The sequence below is a fragment of the Lithobates pipiens genome, unplaced genomic scaffold (genome assembly GCF_037356315.1).
Source record: "Lithobates pipiens isolate NorthernLeopardFrog02 unplaced genomic scaffold, aLitPip1_a1.2 Scaffold_13, whole genome shotgun sequence".
Lineage (NCBI taxonomy): Eukaryota > Metazoa > Chordata > Amphibia > Anura > Ranidae > Lithobates > Lithobates pipiens.
This window is the reverse complement of record NW_027507718.1, coordinates 215,651,976-215,664,765: the sequence shown is the minus strand read 5'-3', so window position 1 is coordinate 215,664,765 and position 12,790 is coordinate 215,651,976. Positions and strand designations below refer to the sequence as shown.

The 12,790-nt window shown below is 42.4% G+C and overlaps 1 protein-coding gene across 3 annotated transcripts in view; it reads right to left on the bottom strand.

Annotated features, from left to right (window-relative positions):
* Positions 1-12,790, bottom strand: part of PSD3 (pleckstrin and Sec7 domain containing 3) — an 857,533-nt gene that overhangs the window by 458,390 nt on the left and 386,353 nt on the right. For all 3 annotated transcript variants that reach the window (XM_077476201.1, XM_077476202.1, XM_077476203.1), the window contains one exon: positions 3,348-3,542. In XM_077476201.1, coding sequence (XP_077332327.1) covers positions 3,348-3,542 — 195 coding nt within the window. The remainder of the gene's footprint in view (positions 1-3,347; positions 3,543-12,790) is intronic.

Here is a 12,790-nt window from a genome sequence, read left to right as displayed (position 1 = left end):
CCCCCCCCATGTTGAGGGCATGCGTCCTAGTAAGGTTCAGGAGGGGGGAAGGGGTGCTCACTCTTCCCCCCGTTTCCTGACCTACCCGGGCTGCATGCCCAGATAAGAGTCTGATGTGGATTTTGGGGGGGGGGGGGCCCTACACTAGCTGATGAGGCATCTGTTAAGGGTGCGGCAGCTGGCTTCCCGGCCCGCTCCTTAGCAATCAGCTCAATGCAATAAACTACCACTTGAAAAAATGCGGTATTTACCTATCAATCGTACAAACTCCGCATTTGTTATTTAATGCAAAATTCTTAGTGAATTGCTCTTTCAAAACTGATTTATCGCAAACACCATTTTACCACATTTTATTTGCCGTTAATTAACTCTTAGTGAATTGACCCCCATGTGTAAAATAGATTCTGTTCCTCTCTCCGATTTAGTTTCCCTTCATTACCGGGGTTCTATATAACAGCTACGATACCAGATAGTACGTTTTTCGTCCAAAATGTTGGTTTAAGATACTGCCCCAGGGGGGACTCAATGAACCGGGTCTTCAGTTAAATTTTTTCATATTAATGTGTCAGCTTCACCACAGGTGGAATGGGATAGATACCATGAAAGATTTGCTGAGGGGAGTTTTGCTTACAGCCATTAAATGTTTATAAAAAAAAAAAAAAACTAGTCCGGCGCGGAGGCACAGCAAAAAGAAGCTCAGTATATTCAGGATCCTACCACCTCTAGCCATGGGGTTTGGAAGGATGCACAATTATTGTATAGACAGGCAACGTTAAACAAAGCTGCACGGTCTGGCTTTCTGTCCAGATGTTGTGGTTTTGAGGAGGGGGAAAGATCAGGTATAATGCTATCAGTAATCGCAAAGTCTCAAGAAAATACCAAATGTATCTCCTCTATTCGTACAGTAGGGGCAATTATTTCTCAGAACGAAATATTGCGATCTTTTGTTACCTTCTATAGTCATTCATATCAGAGAAAAGTTGAATATTCTAAGACAAGTCTTAAAGAATTTTTAGACCCATTAATACTCCTCTTTCTATAATTTCTTGACAGGAACTCAATGCCTCTCACTCACTTGTCAAGGCAATTGCAGATTGCCCAAATGATAAGGCCCCCGGTATTGACAGACTACCATCAGAAGTGTATAAACAGTATAGGGATATCTTGCTTCCAGAACTGCTAAAAGTCCTTAAACAGGCTTTAGAAAGGACCCTTTGGCTCTGGAATCTTACCACCGATATCACTGTTGAATTTGGATGCCAAGATTCTAGCCAGGGTCCTGGCAACAAGACTAAGCAGATATATACAGGGCTAGATTCATCCAAATCAGTCTGGTTTTATCCCTACAAGGTCTACAGTTATTAATTTAAGGAGGCTTTTTTTCGACAATCGGAATCTATTTGTGGATTTATTTGAGGAATAAGGAATGAAAAAAATCCCATTGTGTGCAGATGTTGCTTTGTTGTTTCTTGGGGATACGGATAACTCTTTCAGTTCTTTAATGTCACTTATAAAAAATGTTGGTTCGTTCTCTGAATACGTTATCAATTTGAATAAACCTGTTATACTTCCTTTAGATAATCCCAATTTGTTTGTATTAAGAGAGTCTCAGAAAATTAAAATTGTGTACCGGTAATTGTCGAAATATTTGGGAATATGGATACAGTCTAGGGTAGAAGTTTACCCAATATATCATTTATCTCCTATTCTCACTAAATTCCAATTTAAGATCATGCTGCTGTTATCGGTGGTGGGCCGTGAAAACATTTTAAAAATGATTTTGGCCCCTCAATTATTATATGTCTTTCACAATTCACCAATATGGATACATATTAAATGGTTAAAAAAAAAAAATAGAATCATTATTTTGAAGATTATGAAAAGGAAAAAAACCCTAGGATTAAGCTATCAGGTATCCAGTGAGCTAGTGATTGCCTACAGATTGGCGGTACCTCAGCTGAGACTATATTTCATAGTCTCCCAACTTCAGAATTCAGAATTTTGCTGGTTGGGGAGAACTGAGAAGATCCTATACAGGCCCTATCCTATTGTTAAGTAATTGTTCTTGCTATAATCTTCTGGCTCAGCTGGAATCTGGAGCTTTCGCTTATACCTGTAAAGGTTGAACATTGACACTTACGAATAGGGTCTGGTAGGAAACGAGGAGTATAATGCAATCTGAAGGGGCCTCAGAGTACTCACCACTTTGGGGGGATAGGCATTATAAACAACTATGTAAATTGGAGGGATTTGAGAGTTGGTGTTCCCAAGGGTTTCAATATATAGCCCAGCTTTATTCACATAACATTCTACGCTCCTTTCAGGATCTGCAAGAATATTATCATTTGCCTCATTGTAATTTTTTTAAATATCTACAATTACAGCACACTGTACAGTCTCAGTTTAAGGGGGAAAAGAAAAGAGTGATAAGATCAATGCCACTCTTAACTTCATTAGCAGTGGCGACTGAGAAAAAAGGCATTATTTCATCTTAATAGGGCCAACTTATGAGGCTATATCAAGATAATGGTAGAAGAGGGTGGGAGATAGACCTAGGGGATATTTCAGATGATGTCTGGCAAACAATTTTGCTAAGGGTCGCCTTTAGTTTCATTATCACCTGCACAATGTTGGTCTCAATTATTCATAATATATAGGTTATTTTGAACACTGGCAATGTTATTTAAGTGGGGCAGGCGTGATTGTCCACGGTGCCAAAAATCTCCTACTGATCTAATACATATGTTGTGGAAGTGTCCTAAATTGGTTAGATACTGGCGAGAGGTGACTACAATTAATGACGTTTTTTGCACTACAGCAGGGGCATCCAAACTTTTTTCAAAGAGGGCCAGATTTGATGAAGTGAACATGCATGAGGGATGACCATTTTGCTTGACATTCTTTGAACCACTAAAATTCGGTCTACGTGTGTTCGTCTGAGAACTAATACACTGCCCAACAAGAATTCCCTTTACTTTGTGGCTGTGTGCTTGCACAGGTGCTTGCAAAGCTGTGCTGTGAATAGACCAGCTCTCTGCTTATCTCCAAGTTTCCTCCCTGACACAAATTTCCAGCTGCTTTTATCTCCTGTGTCGGCGAGCTTATCAGAAGTTATCATGCTGATGACAGAGGAACTGAGCAGCAGAAAGACATGGCACTTGGGGCTTTGGAGAGAGATAAGTAAACAAAACACTACAGATATATGTGCCCAGGTCAGATTACATAAATGGGGTTTACAATGACTTTAAACCCCAGCCTTTACATTTGCAAATCATGTAAAGATAATTTTGATGTCTGCACCAGAACATACAGCTTTTTATTATCTAATGTGAAGGTAAAATGCATACTTTTTTCCTAAATGCTTTGCGACATCAGAGCGTTTAAATCCATCCAGCTGGTAAAGACGTTTGGCCAGGCGTTTTGTAGCTTGTAGGTTACTATTGGTCCCATTGCTGAGGTTTTCAGTGCTTCCTTTTTGAAGGATTTCAGTGCTGCCCATGTCATATGAGGCCTCTAGCGGTTTGCTGCTTGGTCCGGCATCACTATAAGAAAATAAATGCAAACACAAATCAATTTTTTCTCAGACAACAAATATTTGGAAAAAGTTGTTTTTTTTCCTTAGCAGGAAGGTCTGTTTTTATCGGATGCCTTTTGCACAGAAAATGCATAAAATACATAAAACAAAACTCTATGCAATATTACGCTAGTGCTACAATCAGTTCCAGTAGTCACTGTAACTAACCTAAAATCATATGAAAGACATGACAAATATAAATTAATTAATCACTTGACACAACCTAATGGAATTAATGTTTTAGGCCTGGTTCACACCTATGCAGGTTGCAGTTGATGCATATTCCAAGTGCATTTTGTGTTTTTCAATACATATTTTTGAGTCATTGCAGTCTATAGAACCAAAAACACAACCTGTTGGTCCCTGGCCTTTTCCATAAAATGCATAGATGTGAACGTGACTGATCGAAAACTATGGTAAATGGACTGTAGTGCGTTTCTGCAAAACTGAAAATGCACTAAAAAAATGCATAGGTGTGAACCAGGCCTTAAGGAGGGCATAGTGAATCCCTTGAAAGCAGCACCTCTTTTGGAAATTATAGCAACAATTGTAGTCTACTACTTTCTGTACCAGAGAAAGAGGTTATAAAAACAATTTACTTAAAGCGTTTGTTAACCTAAAAAAAAATAAAAAAGGATCCTGTTCCTTTAAAGCAAGTTATAAAGCACAGTGCTTGTGCTGTGTAATTTGACACCCTGTATCACCTGAAATACCTGGCTGAACCTGCCAGTTTCTGCCTCCCCTTTGTAAACTGACCACTGTTTATTATGGCTTCTGAGCCCTGACACCATGATCAGTTTACATGCCTCCATCATCCACTGTGTCTCCTGTCTCTCCTCTGTGCTCTCCTCTATAAACTGCCCCCTCCCCTCCCTGCCTGTCAGCTCCGTGCATGCCCCCTCCCCTCCTGAAGCTCATACTTTCATATATAAATGTTTCTATAATTTAAAGTGGTTGTTAATCCACAGGGTTAAATGTACACTATCCTCTCTGTTTATTCACGTAATGTCCAACTGCGACTGTGCCTTATAAAAATAATGCAGCTATATACCTGTTTACAGAGAGCAGATCGGCACTCACGTGACCCGCCAGCTCTCTCCTTTTCCTCTCCTGACTGACATCAGCGTGGGATCCTTGGCCAAGCGCGCTGCAGCTGTCACACAGAGAGAGCCAGGGGGTCATGTGAGTGCTAATCTGCGCTCTGTAAACAGGCATATAGATGTATTATTTTCATAAAGCACAGTGACAGGGGGACATTACATGAATAAACAGAGAGGATAGTGTCAATTTAACCCTGTGGGTTAACAATCACTTTAAATTGTAGCAAATTTATATATGGACGTATGGCTTTTGTTAATTGAAGAACACACTGGGCCCTCTTTTATTCAAACATTTTTAATCCACTGAGGCTGGATTCACACTAGAACACACAACATCTCACAGCAGGAGTCCATTTACTGTTTTATGTCCGATTTCAGCCTGAATTTTGGGCTGAATTCGGTACTGAAACAGACCAAAAGATGCACAGGGCTCCTGTGCAATTCGCACTGGAGCTGCTGCAATGTGTGAACCGGCTCCATAGAGAACCAGTCACAATCTCCTGCGAATTGGATGCAGAGAAAAGCCACATCCGATTCACAATAGTGTGAACCCAGCCTCAGGGTTTTTAAATGAGCAAGATAGCTGTATGTGCCCAAAAACACCAATATGAGATGTTTGGTTTATCAAAAAGTTTTTTATTTGGGAGAACACAATTATACATTTCACAATTTTGAGATGGTTCACATAAATGTGGGGCCAGTTTCTCTGTGTTTTTTCAAAGGAGTCTGGTGCAGTTTTGTTCACCGGTTCAGGTGCGATTCAAGTGCAAATTTTTACTTGAAATTGCATCTGAACCCAACTGAAAAATGCACAGGACTCTTTAAAAATGCAAACGGCTCCATGGAGAAGGCTTTCAGTTCACACGTGATGCGAACTGGATGCATTTCAAAACGTATCCAATTTGCAGATATGTGAACGGAGCCTAAAGGAGCACCCACAACATTTAGAACAAAGTTTACAACAGGCTCATGATTTGATGCTTAAGCATTTTTCAGCTCTAATGCCCTGTACACACGGTCAGAAAAGGTCCGATCCGATTATATTGTCAGAAAATCTGATCGTGTGTGGGCTCTATCGGACTTTTACCGTCGGAAACTCTGATGGAAAAAATTTGAGAGCAGGATCTCAAATTTTCCGTCAAAAAAATCCGATCAGACTTTTTCCAATCGTTTGTAGAGAATTCCAATTGGACAAAGTGCCACGCATGCTCAGATCAAATTACGAGACTAAAGCTATTGGATACTAGCCTCAATGTAGCCCTGTCGTAACGAACGAACGTCACCACGTTCCAAATGATTGGATTTTCTGACAACTTTGTCCGACCGTGTGTATGCAACACCAGTTTAGGACAAAATCCGTCTGAAAAAAATCAGACGGGTGTTGTGGTCGGAATGTCCAACCGCGTGTGCGGGGCATAAGATGCTCCGTTTTACCACCTCTTCAAACCCATGTACTGGGGGGGGGGGGGGGGTTAAACAAGCCACCCCCGCTTACAGACTGAGTGGTAAAAAGAAAACCCCCAAACATTAAAGGGATTGTTGGTAGCCACATTTTACTGCAAAAGGATATTCACAAGCTTGACATTGACAGCCCCCATCTGGGACTGCCAATCTAAAACATTTCACCCACAGGGTCCAGGGTTTCTCAACTAGGGTTCCTCCAGTGGTTGCTGGGGGTTCCTTTAGAAATGAGCAGATGTTCCCACTGCCACCATTGATATTTTTAACTATCTGTAAGGGGTAATTCTTCTCAGAGTCAACAAGTATAAGGAGCATTATTCCCATTGACCATCGCACTATATGTATCATTAATTGTAGATATAGTAATTTTAGGAAGGGGTTCCCTGAGACCAGAAAGTTATATCAAGGGTTCCTCAGTGTTGAAAAGGTTGAGAAAGGCTGGCTGAGTCATAGAGATAAGGTAAAGCAGCATTTGCCAAAGCTGTCCACTCTAGTTGCATTGGATTAACCATGAACTATCAATAAATGTCCAGAAGAATAAAAAAATAAAAATAAAAACTAAAAAAATAAAAACACATCTTTGTATGGTTAATCTCAATGAAGTCACCAACCATCACCAAAAAAGTATTGTCTATAGTTAGCCAAGATCTGAAACAGTTAGCCCTTGTACACACGGTCAGACATTCCGACCACAAAATCCGTCAGATTTTTTCAGACGGATTTTGTCCGAAACTGGTGTTGCATACACACGGTCGGACAAAGTTGTTGGAAAATCCGATCGTTCGGAACGTGATGACGTCCGTTCGTTACGATGGGACTACGTTCAGGCTAGTAGCCAATAGCTTTGGTCTCCTAATTTGATCTGAGCATGTGTGGCACTTTGTCCGATCGGAATTCTCTACAAACGATCGGACAAAGTCCGATCGGATCATGTTGTCGGAAAATTTTATATCCAGCTCTCAAACTTTGTTGGTCAGACATTGACGGAAATAGTCAGCTGAAGCCCACACATGGTCAGATTATCCGACAACGCGGTCCGATCGGACATTTTCAGTCGTAATTTTCGACCGTGTGTACAAGGGCTTACAGTACGGAAAACAATTTAGGAAGGAATGGGAATCCCAGCTGGATATCAGCTGGAAATTGGAGTATACAATACCCTGAAAAGCCCAGGTACTCTGCATTCTCTATGGCGGCAGTCACCATCCAATGGTCCGTGGGCCACGGATAGTCCATGAGAATATTTTGGTGGTTCCCAGGGCTTCTGCCGAAAATCAACAAGAGTATACCGCCCAATGTTGTTTGCAGTGTTGTTCTTAAAGAGGGAGGCCACTGGAAAAAAAATGATTAAAAGCCAGCAGCTATAAATACTATAGCTGCTGACTTTTAATAAATGGACACTCACCTGTCCCAGGGTCCAGCGATGTCGGTAGCCAAGGCCAATCGATCGCTTCGCTCTCAGCTGCTGCCGCTGCCATTCTCGGTGAGGGAATCAGGAAGTGAAGCGTTGTGGCTTTACTTCCCGATCCCCTACTGCGCATGCGCGAGTCACGCAGCGCAATGGGAATGGTTTGCGCTGTCTCTGGGACCTGTGTGTCCCCCAGCAGACAGCGCGCCGGGACAGAAGGAAGCATAGATTTCCGTGGGAGTCTATGCCTGGAAATGGGTGCAAATACCTGTCTAAGACAGGTATCTGCACCCCCCCCCCCCCCCTGAAAGGTGCCAACTGTGACACCGGAGGGGGGGGAGGGTTCCGATGAGCAGAAGTTCGACTTTAGGGTGGAACTCCGCTTTAATGTTCACTGACATTCAATACTGTCAGCGCACATTGATACCCGATGCCTCTTTTGTATTTGCGGCTCAGAGGGAGCCCCCGGGAGTAGTGCAGAGAGCAGGAGGTGAAGGAGGAGGGGACTTCCAATGGCAGTACTGATCACAGGCTGTGGGAGGGATCTTGAGCGTACGGCTGGATAAGGAGGGGAGATCCAGTGATGAGCCTGCGTAAGGCAGCAGAAGTCAGAATAGGTACACCTATTTTTTTTTTTTTGTCCAATGAATTGCATGCATTTTGATTGGGCTGCTTAACACCACAATAAAAAGTACAGTATATCAATGCACCAAAATGTGTGCACTGCAGCACACTGTGTTGTGGTTTGAACGGCTCTTGGAGAGCTCATTATCTCTAGTTATCAGTAAATTTTATTTTTCTGGCTCCTTACAGAAATATTCCACAGTTCTGTACAGAGTCTATAGTCTGTGGGAAATTCAGTTGCATTAATCACCAAGCACAGCTTGTGCACACTATTATGTGTGACTTTACTTTTACATGGACTGTTACACATGAATGTTAATTCAAACTCCTTCACACACCAGCAAAGTAGGGATGGCATACTTCTAATTACTCTTGCTAACGGGTGAGCAGCAGGCTTGCTAGTCATTAATCTTTAGCCTTTAAATTAACCTGTTTCAGTGGTGACAAAATCATTATGCATGCATGCTAAAAAGGTGAGAAAAAGGTGCAGTAACTTTTTTTTTTGTTGTTTTTTGTTTTTTTTATAGCATAAGGTCATTTTTTTTTTTTGTAGGAATAAGGTTTTGCTCCACTATTAGCAAGGATAATCGATGCTGAAATGGCAAAATTATTTGTATAACATTAGCACATTTACCTGTGTGTTCATTTTTGTAGGTAGTATACTTAATACGAGAACAGTATTTTGCAGCTTTTCGGAAATGCTCTGTAATAAAAGTGACCTCCCCGAATATTGGGGTTGATTTACGAAAACTGGAGAGTGCACAATCTGGTGCAACTCAGCATAGAAACCAATCAGCTTCCAGTTTTTTTATTTTTTTTGTCAAAGCTTAACCACTTCAGCCCCGGAAGGATTTACCCCCTTCCTGACCAGAGCACTTTTTGCAATTTGGCACTGCGTCGCTTTATCAGACAATTGCGTGGTCGTGCAACATTGCACACAAACAAAATTGACGTCCTTTTTTTTCCAGATTTATTTTGGTGGTCTCTGCAGTTTTTATTTTTTGCGCTATAAAGAAAAAAAAGAGTGATCATTTTGAAAAGAAAAAAAAAAAAACGCAATTTTTTTACTTTTTGCTATAATAAATATCCCCCAAAAAATATATATAAAAAAAAATTTCTTCAGTTTAGGCCGATATGTATTCTTCTACATTTTTTTTACCAAAATTGCAATAAACGTATATCGATTGGTTTGCGCAAAAATAATAGCGTTTACAAAATAGGGGATAGTTTTATGGCCTTTTAATTGTTCATTTTTTTATTAGTAATGGCGGCAATCTGCGATTTATAACGGAACTGCATTATGGCGGACACTTTTGATACTATTTTGGGACAATCAACATTTATACAGCGATCAGTGCTATAAAAATTGAGTGATTTCTGTGTAAATGACAATGGCAGGTTAACCACTAGGGGGCGATAAAGGGGTTAAGTGTGTCCTAGGGAGTGATTCTAACTGGGGGGGGGGGTGGGCCACTATACAGATGACAGTGATAACTGCTCCCGATGACAGAGAGCAGTGATCTCAGTCATATCACAAGGCAGAACGGGGAAATGCCTTGTTTACATAGGCATCTCCCCGTTCTTCTGCTACGTGACATGATCGCGGGCACCTGGTGGACATCAAGTCCGCAGGATCCGCGGTCACAGTCACGGAGCATGCGGCGGGCACCTTTACACCCTTTTGCCCACCCGTGCCATTCTGCCGCCGTGTATATATCGCCATGCGGCGGTTGGGAAGGGGTTAAAGTTTAACTAACCCCAAAACAGCAAAATCAGTCTGTGTATGCAGGAGTTAATCCGCTGTATTGTGTAAAAAAGCTGTTTGATCCTGTGTTCACTGATCCTCCTCTACTTCCAGTCCCCAATCCATCTCCTGATAGTACAGAGTCTTTGGATTCACTGTGCACATGCTCAGTTTGGTGTGTATTTCTAGAGATTTGTTTTACTGTTGGAAGAGTGCATGTGATCAGCACAGGGCCAATCAGCACTGTCCAGACAGAGGGTCAGGGATCCCGTAGCCTCGTAGGACAGTCAGAGTAGAATGAAAACTCCTCATACAAGTTTTAACCAGAGACTGATAGAAGTCACAAGTCTGCTATATACTGCTGATAAGAAAAGGTATTTAGCAGTTTATATTTACTAAAATAACTGCATTTCCATGTCCTGTGTACTGTGGGAGACCAGCTATAGTGAATGCAGGGCCCTGGGTCTAGCTCATTGGCTACTATGCAGAGCCAGATTTTGCACTCTCCAGTTTTCGTAAATTAAAGTGGTTGTAAACCCTTTAGGAGATATTTCTTGGGCCTACAGGTAAGCCTTAATCTAGGCTTACCTGTAGGTCCAAGAAATATCTCCTAAAGGGTTTACAACCACTTTAATTTACGAAAACTGGAGACACGGTTTAGGAGATATTTACGAAAATACAGGCACAGCTGTCTACGGTGCATGCGCCGTAGACAGCGGCACGCAGGAGCACTATATGCCGTTAGTGGCGGCTCCCATGCGCGGGAGTGATGTCATCTCTGCTCCGGCGCTGTGAGTGGCCGGAGCAGCGATACCCGGAAGAAGATGGACGCTCCGGACTACAGGGCACAGCGGTGACATCGCTGGCTCCTGTGTCAGGTAAGTGACACATAATGGGCTACTATGTGATGCATAGTAGCCCATTATGCTTTACCTTTGCAGGGAGACAAAGAGGAAGTAAACCCCACCCCTTTTTAACCATACTGTGTCCAACTCTGGAGGCAAGCGCAATAAAGATAGTGCTAGCCTAAGCAGCCTGTTTATAATGGTACAGAATAGTTTAATGGTACACATAAGTAAAATACAACTCTCGCTCTCCTTAAAATGTGCAAAGTTTGTGCCAGTTTTCCCATCTTGTTTTTTAAAGAAAGGCTCACACAACTTTCAAAAGCAACTTTATGGTTTTATCTTGTTTTAATGGCCTGTAGATCGCCGTTTTGTAAATATTAAATAGTGGACAGTTCAGCAAGATGTCCATTAAACCATGAAATTGTAATACAGCACTTTACAAACAGGCTTCTAAAAAGGATTACAAAAATAGTACATGGTCTTCAAAACTATTTTAGCAAGAAATAGAAAAAGTGTGCCAGTTCCAGATTAGGCGAGGTTGGGGATGGTTTCAGAGTAGAGCAGAAGTGGTGGTAAGTGCAGTGGCGACATAAGGTCTGGGGGCTTTACAGGTATGGTAGTGGGTTTGGGGAGAGGGAAGGGAGTTTAAAAGAGAAAAAGAGGCAAGAGCAGGAAAGCTTGATTAATAAGGGCAGAGAATAATGACAAATTCAGGAAAGTGTGAAAACCGAAGGTGATAAAAAGGTGGGGGTGAAGAAGTGGGGTAAAGCCTGTCCAGAGCAAGGGTTGTGGGGCAGACTAGAATAAGGAAAGGGATGGGCGGCACGCAGGATGACATCCAAAACAGTATTCCTTTATTAAATACATCTACAGAGCTGTAAAACAGCCTGCGCGTTTCGGACGTTAGTCCTTAGCCATGACTAAGGACTAACGTCCGAAACGCGTAGGCTGTTCTACAGCTCTGTACATGTTTTTAATAAAGGAATACTATTTTGGATGTCATCCTGAGCGCCGGCCATCCCTTTCCTTATTCTGGTACACTAGAGGGGTCAGCACCATTAGGTCCGAGCACCGGGGTGGAGCTTTTATGTGGGAAGGTTGCAGCGCCTACACACCCGTTTTCCTTGGTTGTGGGGCAGACTGGTGAGAGAGGGTTGCAAGGTCAAATGGTGGGAACATGGCAAAGTTGTAAAGGAGGAGGCTCAAGGTATATGGGAGTGTTCACAGCAGGAGAGGTGGCAGAGTGTTAAGACTGTGGGGGGGCTACAAAGAGGTGAGGAAGAATGGGGAAAGCAAGAGTAGGCGGACAGGGAACGTGGCTCAGTAGTGGAGGGTAGGTAGAGTTTCCAAGGGGGGAGAGTGGTGAAGGCGGTGGTGGAGTGGTGTCAGTGGGGGGGGGGGGGGGTAGATACACTTTCCAAGCCCAAAAAAGGTGCCCATGTGAGCACAGTTAAAAGACACTTGGTCATGCAACAGCACTCTGTCTATATCAGGGGTACCCCTCAATAAATTACCACTGAGGACACATGTGCAATTTTGCTCACATGTGCGTGGGATCTGGTGCCAGTACACTACTATGCATGCTTGGGATTTCACACTCATATAATCATCAAGTTAGTTTCAGTCTTGTGTACTGCTTCATGTTAGGAGTGGGAAAGACAGGGTGGCTATGCGCCTACATACAGTGGGACCATGAAAAATTTGCGTATTTACCCTCTACAGCAGGGATATGCAATTAGCGGACCTCCAACTGTTGCAAAACTACAAGTCCCATCATGCTCTGCTCTGGGTGTCATGCATGTGGCTGTCAGAGTCTTGCTATGCCTCAGGGGACCTGTAGTTGCAACAGCTGGAGGTCTGCTAATTGCATATCCCTGACCTACAGGAAGTCAGATCACAGAGTTTAGTGTCACTTTACATTAATGTTGAGCATCACCTGCTAATAGTAAAATGTTATTCAAGCATCAGTACAGATGTGTCAAACACAAAGGTCTGTCTTGATTTTACAGCTGTCTGCAATGTTGAAAAACG